This window comes from Mesitornis unicolor, unplaced genomic scaffold (assembly GCF_000695765.1).
Source record: "Mesitornis unicolor isolate BGI_N332 unplaced genomic scaffold, ASM69576v1 scaffold24594, whole genome shotgun sequence".
Lineage (NCBI taxonomy): Eukaryota > Metazoa > Chordata > Aves > Mesitornithiformes > Mesitornithidae > Mesitornis > Mesitornis unicolor.
Genome location: NW_010178457.1, coordinates 49,953 through 64,494, shown reverse-complemented (window position 1 = coordinate 64,494; position 14,542 = coordinate 49,953). Strand labels below are relative to the sequence as shown.

At 41.9% G+C, this 14,542-nt stretch overlaps 1 protein-coding gene across 1 annotated transcript in view; it reads left to right on the top strand.

The window, feature by feature from the left end:
- LOC104539042 (multiple epidermal growth factor-like domains protein 6) overlaps positions 1-14,542 on the top strand; it is an 85,102-nt gene that overhangs the window by 41,437 nt on the left and 29,123 nt on the right. The window contains 8 exon segments of the mRNA XM_010182466.1: positions 780-911; positions 3,065-3,193; positions 3,552-3,680; positions 4,477-4,611; positions 5,618-5,752; positions 6,190-6,315; positions 7,372-7,503; positions 13,306-13,434. Coding sequence (XP_010180768.1) covers positions 780-911; positions 3,065-3,193; positions 3,552-3,680; positions 4,477-4,611; positions 5,618-5,752; positions 6,190-6,315; positions 7,372-7,503; positions 13,306-13,434 — 1,047 coding nt within the window.

The window sequence follows — 14,542 nt, the reverse complement described above, 5'->3', positions numbered from 1 at the left end:
TCACCAAGACTTTTTAGCAAAGAGTAACATTTATGTTCTTCTGTGCCTTTCTCAATAAACCCACAGAGAGAGAACATGAGGGTGCACGTGTATGTGCTTATAGTTGGGTGCAAGGGAGAAAAGGAGGATGGGGAAGGTGAGGGAGGAATACATTTTCATATTTCTTTGTTTTTCCATATAAAATAACCCTTTTTTCATATCCATGAAGAAAAAAAGGAAGTAGTGAATGTGTGCTATGCTTTGTTTTCCTAGAGCAACACTCAAACTATGATGTTAAAAATATCACTTGGCTATGCTTAAATAGCACCACAGCCACCTGCTGCAACAGAATAACAAAAAGGAGAGAATAGCAAGGAGAAAAGGAGATTCTCTCCGAAGAAACACTTTTATTTATCTTAACATTATTAAGCATTAGGTGCAAGTTCATTTTTTCTGATGGAAAAATATATGCTCTTAAAAAGTAGTTTTAAGTTCTCTTCAACAGAGAATTACAGCATTTAAGGGACTAAATTCCAACTAAAGAACCAGCTTTCCTTTTATTTAGACTCTAAACTTTGAAGATGAAAGTTTGAGAATCTCCATTTGGGACCATCTTTTGGGACAACTCGGTGATATTTGCAACACTACCATTTGAACAACGTGAATAGTTTTTTTTCAGGCTGTTGGTGTTGTGCGGGTTCCTTTTTGCACTCGTGCATCTGGAACGATAGGTACAAGCTTGGGGAAATATTTTGTCTGAATGCTCACTAAACCTTCTGTATTGTTTTTTTCCATTTCAGTTTGCCTTGATAACACTTTTGGCAACGACTGTAGCTTGAGCTGTGAGGATTGTCTGAACGGAGGCCGATGTAACAGCGAGCGCAGCGGCTGTGTGTGCTCCCCTGGCTGGACCGGCGTTATCTGTAATGAAAGTGAGTACAGCGTGTTTGAAAGCTGGGGGCTTTGTCCTGGTGGCCCTGCAGATAGGTAGGAAATAGGAATAACCTGTTGTACTTCTAATCCTTAAGACTTTCTAAGGAGCACAGCTGCCTCACAGACAGATCAAAATTTTACTGCAGTGTGGCACATTAATTAGAAGTTGTAAGGGGTGCTACAGTGTACAAACCAAAGCCTCACATAGCGAGGTCTCAGCCCTCCAGTGCAGTGCAGTGCCCTGGGTACTTGTCTTGGTGCTCATTCCTATTTGCTCTGCTGCTGAGAAGTGCCAAAATTTGCCTGCTATGCTTTGCTGCACAACTGCCTCACTGACTTTCAGAAGTCTGTCCTGGCAGGTGGTGTGACAATCTGGGTGGACATAGATGCTAAACCTGATTTTTCCTCTATCGCATCCCAAGACATTGTCTCCCCCCTCCCCCACCCCCGTTTTTTTTCCTCCTTGTGTTGGTAAACTTGGGCCTGCTGGGTTTTTTTCTTATCACTGTTTTTATTATTAATGTACTTTTCTTGGAATGGTTGATTTTTAATACTGAAAATCGTATTTTTCAGAATTGTTTTGCCAAATCAGCCAGTGTCCTTTGTAATAGCTTTCTACTCTTCTTATTTCTGCCTCCTGGCAGAAGATCTTTCTGGTTCACAAGTATGTGTCAAAACTAACTGGAAAAATAGAGCAGCAATTTCTTGATGTACCGTGCACTGTTCTTCATCTGCAGTTTGGAAAACCTGTGTTTCTTGTCTGAGACTTCACACCGCAGTCTCTGCATCTTTCAGATGGGTCCCTCCATGTCATGGTGTATGGTGTGATGGCCCATGAACTCAGGTGGTCTGTGCTGTCACTAATGAGACAGATGATGAAGAATTATTACTTATTGTCAGCAGACAGCAATCTTCAGGTTAACCACCATCAAGATTGTTTAGGACGCATCATCACAAGGACAGAAATATATAAAAAAATGCGAATGGTTGAAACCTACAGTCTGCCAGTAGCTATTCTGGGTGACTGATCATGGGTTTGGATTGTAAGCACACTGGAGACAACCAAGAGAATAGGAAGGAAGATGATTAAAATTATAATTTCTAGTTTACCTCAGGTAGTTCAAGCTATCAAGTTAGGATATTCTTACTTCTATTCATAGTGCTCTAATGGTTCAGGATAGATCATAAATACTTCAAGACAGGATAGAAATACTTTAGTTCACTTTATAAATAATAGTAACATTTTTGCTCTATATTTACAGTAGATATCCATGCATGTAATCTGGTGGAATTCGACTCTGGAATTTAAAGAACTTTAATGGGTTATTGAGCCAAGCCTGCAGTCCAATGAAGTAGACACTGACAATGATAAATACAATACATAATCTCTATGAATTAACCGTATGTGATTGCTCTCACTCTTTTCTCTCACTTTCTTAATATACAGTGTAGTTCGTGGGTTTAGGATAAGGTAAGCAGCTGAAAAAACTGGAACTAAATTTCTGTAATAATGCATGAAAGAAAGCAAATGGAAATTGATGTGAAATGTCAGGTTTCTTAATGTACATTGATAAAATGTCATTTAAGTCAGATTACTCCAGCAACTGTATTTACTCAGCTAGCTCGGGCTGCAAACAGTGGAGCAAGGCTTCATTTCAGTTTGGTTTGCACTGAAGCGATGAGGGCTTTAGGAAAGAATCCTGTGCTGTTGTGAATTCATTTCTATCATGATCAACTGAGGAATTTCAGAGACTATGTTTGAAAAACACAATGTTATTTTTATAATAGTAGTTGGAAGGAAAAAAAATGTTAAAAATAGTTATCTCCAAATATTCAAAACTGTGCTCTGATCTTTAAGTGTTGTGCTTTCTAGGTGATGTTTTTTGAGCCTCGTACATTGTGTGGAGGGGAACATATGCTGGGGAGAATTTAGATACATCACATACTACTTCATATAAGTAAGCCTGGTTACTGCAGAAGTCCTCTTAGAACTATCTAGTAAATATTAGATGGATGTGCATTATCTTATGTAGAAAGAATATGACTGTTTAGAGCCCACTTGACTAAAATAGACTCTTTCTTTGCCCACTTTTGATGACTGGCAGAGGGAAATGATTTTTTGGTCCATTCACCTTCCCTGCTTTCTCCGCAGCTTGCTCCCCTGGGACGTACGGCCGAGGCTGTGCCAGTGCTTGCAAGTGCCAGAACGGAGGCTCCTGTGACCCCGTGACGGGGCAGTGCCGCTGCCCGCCCGGCGTGCATGGCAAGCTCTGTGAAGACGGTAGGGGTCTCCTCGCCAGGGGTTGTGTGTGCCTGAAGCCTCACTGCTTCTTCCCCCTTGTTTTGGTCTGGATGTAATTGTGCAGGGTACATCTTAGCGGACTGAATGAGAACGATCTCCGTTGTGTGAGATGTACTATATCCGTGTGAAGTGCCTTGCAGTAGTTTTTGTTTAAATAATAAGCAAGACAGAGAGTGAGAGAAAGCAAGCACTATCTCAGGATGGGCTGTGCAGAGCCCCAGCTCAGTGACAAAGTCGATGCAGTCTTTGCTGTAGCACCAATTAAAAGAGAGCTGATTTGCTGTTTGTGTTTTAATACTCAACAACTGATGCCTTGTTGTGTTTGTGCACTCCAAAGGTTGCCCAAAAGGCCTCTTTGGGAAGAACTGTAACAAACCCTGCAACTGCACCAACAACGGCCATTGCCACAGGCTCTACGGAGCCTGCCTGTGTGACCCTGGGCTCTATGGCCGCTTCTGCCATCTTAGTAAGTCCCCATAACTTTTTGGATCTGTTGCATGATGTAACATGCATGATGTAACGGTCTTAAGATTCCACGTGATGTATAAAATGAGCAAGACTTTGGGTTCTGCATCGAGCTGAGAGGACACTTACTGAGATATCCCAGAAATTTCATTAATCTTTTCCTCTAGCAATTAATTTTTGCTGTTAGGACTGAGATTTACTGATGCACAAAGATGGAGACTACAGGTAGGGTTGGGATAGGCAGGTTAACGTTAGGGTTGATGGTGAGGTTAAAGTCTGGTTGTAACTCATCAGTGGCTGCTGATACAGTTGGAGAGGGAGCTGAGGAGCAGGACTGGCTGGGGCAGGATTGGGGTGAGATGTTAAATAGGAATAAAAAGAATCAAAACAAAATAGATGATCAAATTTCTTTACAGTTAAGGGTTTTGTTCGTAAAACTCTATGCAAGATTGAAATATAGTTGTGCTATTTAATTTTTTTCATGAATGCCTTTGTCTTGGAGTGCATCCAAATGTTTCTCATTCAGAAACTTAGTTAAGTTTTCTTTGAAACATTTCTGGTTCTTGCACTCACCACATACTGCTTGAAATGAAATGAATTACTTAATACGGGAATCATGTAAACTATATTTTACACACCCACACTTTAATAGGCGCTGTCATAGGAATGTGGATGTATTTGCTGAAAGTAAAATGAATGTTTTGCTTTTTGCAGCGGTTGCATTCTGCAGCAGTGTGCAATTTCAAATAACTCACGCATATTTACTGAGCTAATGATTCCTTTTCATCTGGCTGCAGCCTGTCCCAGGTGGGCCTTCGGAGCTGGCTGCTCGGAGGAGTGTCAGTGCGTGAAGGAGCACACGCTGGAGTGCAGCGCGAGGAACGGGACTTGCACCTGCAAGCCTGGTTATCACGGCAAAAAGTGTCAGAAAGGTACAACAGAAAGCCAGATTTCCTATGTCTGCTCATTCCTTTGTCCTAGCATTATTTCTCATTCCTCCTCCCATCTGCTGTGTTTGGCTGCGGCTGCTACTACTAATGTATTCATATTCTACTAATTATTTAGTCTGGGGTGTTTCATACAGCAAACTCCATGAGTGCCTGATATCACAGGGCTCAGAGGGGCATCAAGGGGAATGCAGCTTAAGAATGCCAGAGTTTTAGCCTGATCAAATGACAACAGAAATCCAGAAACCAAATTCTAATAAAACTCTAAATAATGAAGATTGTGGGAGTTTTCACTTTTGCTCTATCCTTTTTCTGTGCACACAGTAAATAAGTGTCAAAGCCTGTGTTTTATGGCAGCAGGATTATTTGTAAACAGTTTCAGTAATGCTACTTTTCCTTCAGATTTGCAGTTCTTTGAATTCAACTTATTCTTTGTAGTTTTTGGGGGTAGTTCAAAGAGAATTGTATTCCACATTCATGTTTGCATGTCTCTGTAGCCCTCTCCAGACAGTAACACAGTAAATATTCTTTCTTCAGGTTCCTCCCTGGGCAGGCAGGAACGTGTCAGGTTTATGGCTCCAATTCAGGGGGGTTTAGTGAAGAAGAATAGTGACGATATTAAATATCTTTAGCATTCTTGGTGACGTCCTCAGTTCTGGGGGAGAGCATCCCTCGCCCAGCACTGGCTTCGCACCAAGGCAGAGAGCAGCAGAAGGTACAGGCAGATAAGAGTAATTCTGTAATGGCTATAATTCAGTATGTCCTTAAGTATTCTGCTATTCTGTTTCTGGGTTGTATTTAAGCAAGTAACCTCTTTGAAATGCCCATGAAAATGTTTAATAAAGTATTTACGCTTTATTATCTGCACCTCTAAAACGTACATTATAACAGATTTTCTGCGAATTTCTGCCAAATTATTTTCTGACTTTTTTCAATGTTCTTAATTCTTCATTTTTCTTATACATGTTCTGTGTCTACTTGCATTTTCCAGAGTGCACACCTGGCTTTTATGGGGCTGGTTGCAAACTGAGGTGCAAGTGTCCTCCTGATGTTTTGTGTGATCATGAGACAGGAGCCTGCAAGCATCCATGTCCTCCTGGGTTTCGTGGAGAAAAATGCCATTTATGTAGGTACTCACTGCATGATTCCCTGGGAGGTACACTTTGGGTGGGAAAGCTTACTCAGGAAACTTATGTTCATATATAGAAGTTTCAAATAAAAGATACATTTCTTGTTGATAGGAGTTCCCCACTGAAGCCAAACTGATATTTGGAGCCTGGCGACTGCTGTGTGACTGCTTGCAAAGGTCGAGGCACAAGGCTGAGGCCAGTTACTAAACCTAACATTTGTCCTGGTAACTACAGTTTCTTTTAAAGCTTCAGGCACAGATTTTCTAGAGCTCTATGGCAGTTAATTGCAGACCCCCAGTCACTGAGACACATATGCTAACATAGATCACTTGGTACCAGCATGGCTCAGTTTAAAATTGCTGGCAGTGGTGCCTCCTAATGTCTTGAAGATGCTTCCTTATGCTAACCTTGTCTTTGGGTTTCTTTGGACCAGCTTGTCAGCCTGGCAGCTTTGGAGTGAACTGCTGGCAGAGGTGCAACTGTGGAGAAGCACCATGCGACCCAAAGACGGGGCAGTGTATTTGCCCAGCTGGGAAGACTGGCGCTACATGTGAGCAAGGTGTGTTTGGTGCTGGGCTAGGTTAGCGAGGGTGTTGCTTTGAGAGACATGATAAGAAGTGGAATTATTCTGTTTCCCACCAAAACTGCTGCAATGCAATAGGCTTCATCTGCAGGATGGCTAAGAGATAAGTCTTTGTGCAGAACTTAGGACATCCACCACATGGGATCACTTGTAAACATGTGTGGTTCAGTTACCGTGACTCATCTGTTGCAATTAATAATATTGATTTGTATGCTGGGCTGGGCTTATACAAGTTGAGCAGAGATATTGGGGCATTGCAGCAGTTCTGAGTCCCAGAGCAGAGCTTGGGACTGTGCTGCCATACGCACATGAGGTGCCTCAGAAGCTCTTGATGGGTATTGGCCTAAGACAGATATTGTGGAACCAGCAAGTGAAGAACCTGGAACAGAGGAAGGAATTAATTATTGTGGGTAATCAAGAGATGAAGAAAGCCTCAGGGACACTGAACTACCAATGGGCCATGGGATGCCCGTCCTCTCCCACTTGCAGAGCTCTGGCTGTTGCATGCTGGAGGGACATCTGCCCCAGACGAACCCAGACTATGGGTCACCACTCCATGGAGCAGGAACCTGGTGAAGGAGTTGGAGCTAAATGGAGGCCTGGGCTCCACTTCACATTCTTCTGGACTGGGTGACCATCCTGTTCCCCACTTAGCCTAGGAAAAATATAACAGCAGGTTACCGTCCTCTGCAGATTTCATTTGCGGAGTGCAGTAGTTAATTTTTCAGATATGTCCACATACTCCTGATGTCACTATATCAGAAGACAAACCGAAAACCAGACACGCAGTGATGGAAGTTGGAAGAGAGCCTTTGGGTCTCTAGCTGTGTTCTGGCGTGCTGCAGTACAGGGGTGTGTTGACTCAGAAGGCTTACTGTGAAAGCACCGTATGTCTACAGAGATAACATAACAATCCTTTATCCAGCTTAGTTTTACAATGATTTTTAAATTCTTCAAGGTAACAACAGAAATCTGTGATTGCCTTGAAACAGAAAATGACATTGGGAGCATCTCGTGTGTTTTTTTCCCTAGATTGCCCAGCAGGCCGGTGGGGACCAAACTGCCAGTCCTCCTGCGAGCCCTGTGCCATTGGGGGCCAGTGCAACAGAGAAACTGGAGCCTGCGACTGCCCCCCCGGCTACACTGGGGTGTCCTGCTCTACACGTAAGTCTTCACATCAGCCTTGTACATGAAAAGAAAGTCAGTTTAATTTCTGCCTTCTTGCTGTTTTGTGAGACGCTTATTCTGTTAGACACACTGATCTGGGATAAAGTACCCTGCAGCTTCAGGAATTCCCCAGGTTGTGTATGACAGGATTTGCCATGGGGAGATTACAGATAAATGCAGATGACAAGCTAAACTGCATCCTAAATTGATGTTATCATTATACTTAATTTATGGCAATATAAACTTAGAAATACAATATATGATAGCCACAATACTTGCATTGTAATGCTGGCTGCTTGGCAAGAGGTGCCGACCAATTGGCCCATATGGCACCACTCTCGGGTTATGTTTGCAGCAACACTTCTTGATTTAGGCTTAAACAGTAGTGGGGATGAAGGAGTAACGTCAGTGCTGTCTCTGCAGATCCACCAGAGACCATGAGAATGTGCTCAAGCAACTGGTCCATGCTAGTGGGGCATGGGTCCTTACCAGCCTGTGGGTATTAAAAGCTTCTTGGGTATGACTGTCCTGCTGGCATGAGCAGGTTCCCAGGAACGGCACTGCTTCGTGCAAGACCTCATTGATGGCACGTTTTTTTCTCCTTTTTAATCACAAAATCACTTTTGATGAAGATTTGCTCAGCACTCTTTTTCCTCCTCTGATTGATCCTGATGTGCAAAAGAAGTACCAAGAAGGCACTCAAGCTATTCCCACTGTACAGGACTCTGCCCCGGACACCCAGTGTACAGATTACAGCCGTTCCTTTCGTTTTGCCATTTTGATTTCTGGATTCAGCTAATGCATGCTTTAGGGGGCAAGCTGCTGCTGTCTTTTTTGAAAAGCTCAGTCTGTGCCTGAGTTATTATCTAGGTGAAATTGCAGTCTGTTCCTCTGTTTTCAGCCTGCACCGATGGTTACTACGGACAAAATTGCCTGCTGTTGTGCAGCTGTGGCAGCAGTGCTCAGTGTCACCACATCACCGGAGAGTGCACATGTCCCCCTGGCTGGACTGGCCATGACTGCAAACACCGTAAGTCAAATGCATGTTCGCTTCACAGGGCACAAGGTATCTCCCAGGGACTTAAATGCAAATGTAAGAACCAGCTCTGTTTGTTCTTAGTCTATTACAGTTTTTTAATATACTTTTGCTAATCTTATTGCTTCTGAAATCGTGTGTTTATGGGTTTGCACAGCCTGGGTGGTTATAATCCTTAATTATCTAGGTTCAAAGTATTGAAATAGATGACTGATGAAGCACAAAGTATTGATATAAGCTCTTATTTCAACACTATGGATCCCTCTGCCCAGTACCATCTGTCCTGTCAGCATTTTGACTGACAGACAGTTTTGTTTTTCATGTTCAGTGCAGATTAGTTTTAAGATTAATTCTCATTTTTTCATTTTGTTTAGGGGAGATTTATTCAACAAGTGAGCGGCATGTACAGTCGTGTGTCTTAAGGTCACTTCTTAACTTGTGAATATAAATGCTGGGAGAAATTCTATTCTCTGGAAGAGCAAAGCATTCTTCTGTTGACTTTAGCATCACTTTCCATATTGATGGCCGTGTAAGAGTACAAATTTGCCCTTTTTGGAGAGCACCATATAAATGTTAAGCCATCCTGCTTGATTCTTTCCTTTTCCTGTTTCATGTCTTTTCTGTTTGATTCGTTATGATCCCTCTTGCAAAAGCTGACAGAATACAAACCCGTTTCTAAACTTGATCTTAGATGCATAAAATCATCCAAATTAATTGCCAGTGTTGACAGCAGTAAGTTTTGGACCTGGCTTCTCAGGCTTGGTAGTCAAGAAAACTCTGGGAAAATCTGAAGTTTCCACCAGTATGCATGTTTTGAAAATCAAACCAGTTGGCAATGCGTAAAGCCATTTAGATAGCTTTCCATAACTCCCTAGGCTGTCTAAAGAATTAAGAAACCATGGCAAAGAAAAGCTTTTATTTCTATTCAGGATAAGATATAAGAAAAATTGTTTTGCAGGGATGTCTCGGTAAGCTCTTCCAACTGTTGCAGACTAGCATGAAACAGATTCCTGACTCCAAAACCAGGTTTCTGTTGCCCTAATTGGCACTTTCATCTTCATCCTTACAAGAAAGGAAAGAGATGCTGTGGTACATTGTTGTAATCGTGTCAGTGTTAGGTGATTTTTAGAATCAGCAGTAAGTTGCTTTAACAAAGACTGTGAGATTTGTCTGTCTTTGTCCATGTTGCATTTCTCAGTATTTTGAGGAAAATATGGAGAATGCTCATAAATCTGTCTTGTTTTACCCATTAGCTGTTCTGGTTTTGCAGGTTTTTTTGCTAAGTGAGTCAATAACTGATATTTTATTTTCATGAAATTATGCTTTTGTGACTGTGGATTGATTGATAGGATTGAGTATGAATGATTATTTTTATGTAGATGGCATAATGCCTGCCTACTTTCAGCTGAAATAAATCAGGAAAAAAATGTATTTATTTCCGTTGTTTTGTGCCCCGTGCTGCAGCTGAGAGTCTAGGCCAGAGCTTCTGCATCTTAAGAGGGGCTATTTTGCATATTTTTCTCTTCTCTCATTTACATGTAAAATAATTGGTTAGACGAGTTCTAAGTTGATTCGCAATGTAAATACTGTTTTACGTTGCAGCCTGCAGTAGTGGCCGTTGGGGACAGCACTGTGAAAACACGTGTGTCTGCAGTAACAGCGACGGGAGCTGTGATCCGGTCACCGGCTCTTGCTTCTGTGAGCCGGGATTCACTGGGAAACACTGCGAACAGAGTAAGTTGCCACTTTTTCAGCACGGGGAATTTACAAAACCAAAAATTGTTTTTCCTGACAATTCCCTCCAGGAAGGCATCCAGGCTGTACCGCCCCCAGTCTGCCCAGTGTGTCACAGGGCTCTCAGGTTTCATCAGGGTTTGATAGTTTCCCTAATTTGGATTCCAGAAAACTTATTTTCAGACTTGTTTTGGACTCAACAGCTATTTTTAATGTTAAGAACTCGTGTGAGTGAAAGGATTCATGCATATTTGACTTGTGGCATAGATGTTTCCATGTCAGTTTTATTTATCCAGTTGTAGGTCCACAAATTTTCTTCATAAAACTTTTTTTAAGGCCAGGCATACAGAAACGCTTCACATGTACATAACAGAAGCAAAATCAGGAAGATTTGGGGTCCTCTATTTATTAACAACAACAGTGCGCAATGGTCTTACCAGAGCCCCATGAGCTCTAGGATCCCATGGGACTAATCTGTCTCTAACAGAGGCCAATAGCAGATGCCTTAAGAAGATAAAAACCTATATATGTAATTCATTATATGTTTCCCCAGGTTTCTTCAATTTGTAACTCAGGAGATTCTTGAGACAGAAACAATATCTCTATAATTAATACAGCTTTATATGTTTTCCAATTAATGTGCAACTATTTCCTATTTGATTCCTTGCAAACATCTGGTATCCACTTTGTCTTGTTGCAATAAGTTGCATAATTAAGCTGCTATTATTATTATTGATTATATTGATGTTGTTAAATAAAATAAATATTTTAACTATTAGTTTAACAATCATACGGTAGCACAGATGCAGCTACCAGAATCTCAGTACTGTAGGCAGAATTAACCGCTGGTGTCACACAGAAATGTCAAAACATTAAATCTGGAAGGGTGGCCTAAGACAAAAACCCTGGAAAACTGATCTTACAGCTCTTGTTGCTGTAGGCACAGAAGGAATGGAAGGACAGTTAGTGGGAAGACCAGCTCCCAGAGAAAGAGCTGCCAGCTCCACTTCTCTTTTGCTCTTGACCTCTCTCAAAACAGCATCTCTGCAGACAGAAAGTCGCCAAATAGTTGGTTGTCATCTTCTCTGGCAAGGTAATCAGAGAAGCTATCACCACCAACAAAACATCTGGCAACCACCAACATTCTGCCTATGGGTCTTCTGGTTTATTCAGTCTGCTTTTTACCCCACTTCAACTGTGTGTGTGTGTGTATATGTATATAAATATATGTATAAAAAATGCATACATATATATGTGTGTGTGTGTATGTGCAAGATTATGAAAGCCATAATTCTTCCCTAAACAATTTATGCTGCCTCGGAGGTGAGATCTTTGCTATCCCAGGAGAGCTCCTCTGCTTCTGAGGCATCTCTGGCCTCTTTGCAGGCAGCTCAGGTTCCCTGTTGGGGTGGACACATCTCAGCATGCATTGCAGCAGCCTGTGCCTGCTCGAGCAGAGGGCAGGTTCTCTGTGATGTGGACTGCGAAATCATTTGTGAAGTGCACTGACCCGTTGCCATCACCTTGAAAGTCTTGGCTCCAGGCTAAACACCGTAAGTTTGAAGAAAACTCAGTTGAGAGCCCCTCACCTATTACTGCACTGGAATGCTTTTTTCTTTGCATAGATTCCCTGGACTCTGACTGAAATTTCAAGTGAAAAGTAAAAACTGAGCAGAAGCAAGCTTTTGATGCAAAAGTACACTTCTGTGTATTTACTCATTAAGGTAATGCAGGAAGCATGGTGCACAACGATCTGCAGCTTTCGGAATAGGAGGTGATGCAAATGGGATTTTGCACTGATTCAGCCCTGAGACTGAATTTCATCTGTAAGCGCAACACATCCATTTAAATGACTTCACATTCAAACAACAGCCTGTTTTCCGACCTAGATAATTGAAAGCAAAGAAATAATTCATGTACCTTGCTATCCTTCTGTCTCCCATCCCAACCTATAGCCTCTATAAGAGACCCAGGGGTTAGCTCCAATTAGTAGAGAGTCACTAAACTGCAGGAATGACCAGATTCACCCGACTCTAATCACTGCCCACCTACAGCACCAAATAGGCAGCACCAAACCCACCCTTTAGTCCAGACACAGAGTTGTCTTTTAGGTTCCTTATTGCTTTCTGTTCTGTGTGATTCTTTCCAGATTGCCTGAAAATCACTTTGTTGATGTAAATGCTAAAATCATACACTTTTAAAAGAGATCTGGCAATAATCTACGTAACTCAGAGGGGAGTTCACAAGACCTTCAAACATGAGTAGAGGCCCTGTAATGTTGTGTTTAGCCAAGTATATATCTGTATTTCAGCCTGTCCAAAATATCTGATGTGAATTAGGCAACTGGCCCTATTTTTAAATGATTTTTTTCTATAATCCTGGAAGAAATTATTTTCATTCTCAAGTGTTGTTTTCTTTCTTCCAATAGTGAGTACCATGCAAATTTTAAAACTCCTTACATTATCTGCTGTGGAAATGTATTTGTTAATCTGTCCCCCAGATGTTTCACTTGAATTTTAAAAAGAAGAGCCTGGAAGTGAAGTATGCAGCATTCAGTTTGGAGCTTTCTGTAGGAAGCCACCACATTTCATATTTTCTCCAAGTTCTTGAGGAAAGAGGATTTGCAGGAAAACAGGATAGGACTTCAAAAGTAGATGCAGAAGCCCCGTCCTGGCTGATGAAGTCTGTGAGGTGATGTGCACGGATGCAATTCCAGACCAGTGTGCAGTGTCATCGAGCAGAACCTGTGCAGTCACAGGCTTTGCGGTTATCAGTTGATATTAGTTTTCTGTGCAGAAATTAGTCTTTCAACACCCTGGTGTTTTTCTAAAATAGACTTTAATAAAAACAGCCCGACTTTCCTGGTCCCCAAGGACAATACTTAATCACGTTAGTTTTAGGGCATTACTGTTGTGCCTTGGTTCTTCTTTTGCGAATAGTAAGAATTCCCATGTATCTAAAAATTCCCCGTTGATCCCTGATCTGCTCCAGAATTAACCCATCATCTGGTTTTGATTCCTCGGCTGCAGGATGCCCCGAGGGAAGCTTTGGCCCAAGCTGCGAGCACAGCTGTGGGTGCCAGAACGGAGCTGCCTGTGACCATGTGAGCGGAGCCTGCACTTGCGCGGCGGGCTGGACAGGAACGCTTTGCGAAAGAGGTACTGCTGCTCCCTCCGCTTGCTTTCGGCTTTGTGCAGATGGGATGGGTTTGGGGTTTTTTTCAGATTGCCAGAGAGCTGGGTTTACAATTTATAGCACCTGATCTAAATAAACCATTGAACTTAATTGGAAGACGACACTGAAATATGCACTTCCATCCAAACTCAGCAAGGCATTTAGTCATTTGCCTGGCCTTGGGCACATGTTTGAATGTGGTTAAAAAATCAGACGCATGCTGAAGACCCCTGCTATATCACAGCTTTATGAAGACTTTTTGTAAGCAGAGTCTTACTGACTGAGAAAGTGAGCTTACTTTCTTACTGAGCAGAAAGGTGTTAGTCCTGCCTTACACTTGCTTGTTTCTAGTGCTTCTCTGAAACATTTTAGAGGAGAAAAATAGATCTGAGTTCCTTTGGGAAGACACATTTTAAGAACACATATATTTTTAACTTTAATAAATCCAACAGATTATTTTCTGTTACCTGATCATTTGGTAAAGTGTTGGAAAGGTTGGACTGGATTGCTTAGATAACTTATTGTGAGCCAGTCTGGAGCATTGTCTCCGGAGGGCAGCTGTCACGCTGCATCATTGTGCAGATCATAAAAGAAATACAGTCTTGAATACAGCAGAATCAGCACATAGTCAGTCAGACATTATGAAAGATATTTAAGTGTAAATGGCTGAAGGTTCTACAAATGATGATCATTAAACCAAAGTAACAATGATTTTGCTTAGGAAGCAGCTTGTTCAGCACGCTGCTGAAGGTAGCGTTACAGCTAGGATGGAGGGAAGCGGCAGCACTCGCAGACGGCTGCTGCCCTCTGGTGGGAAGGGAGGTGCTCCACAGCCTCACCAGTCAGGGAGCACACCACCAGTTCAGATACTGCTTGTTGATCCCTTCTCGTTCTTACCAGGAATTACTGTACAAAATGAATACTCTTTTCAAGGTTCTGCTGGAAAGTGTTCTCCATAATTTATATCTCTACTATATCCCTTTAAAAAATTATTTAGTTGCACTCTTTTTTCATAAGTCTACCTTTTTAAAAAAATATATTTTTTTAATTGGAAAAGCAGTACAGTTATCTCTGTTTGGGTGTAAATCTGTT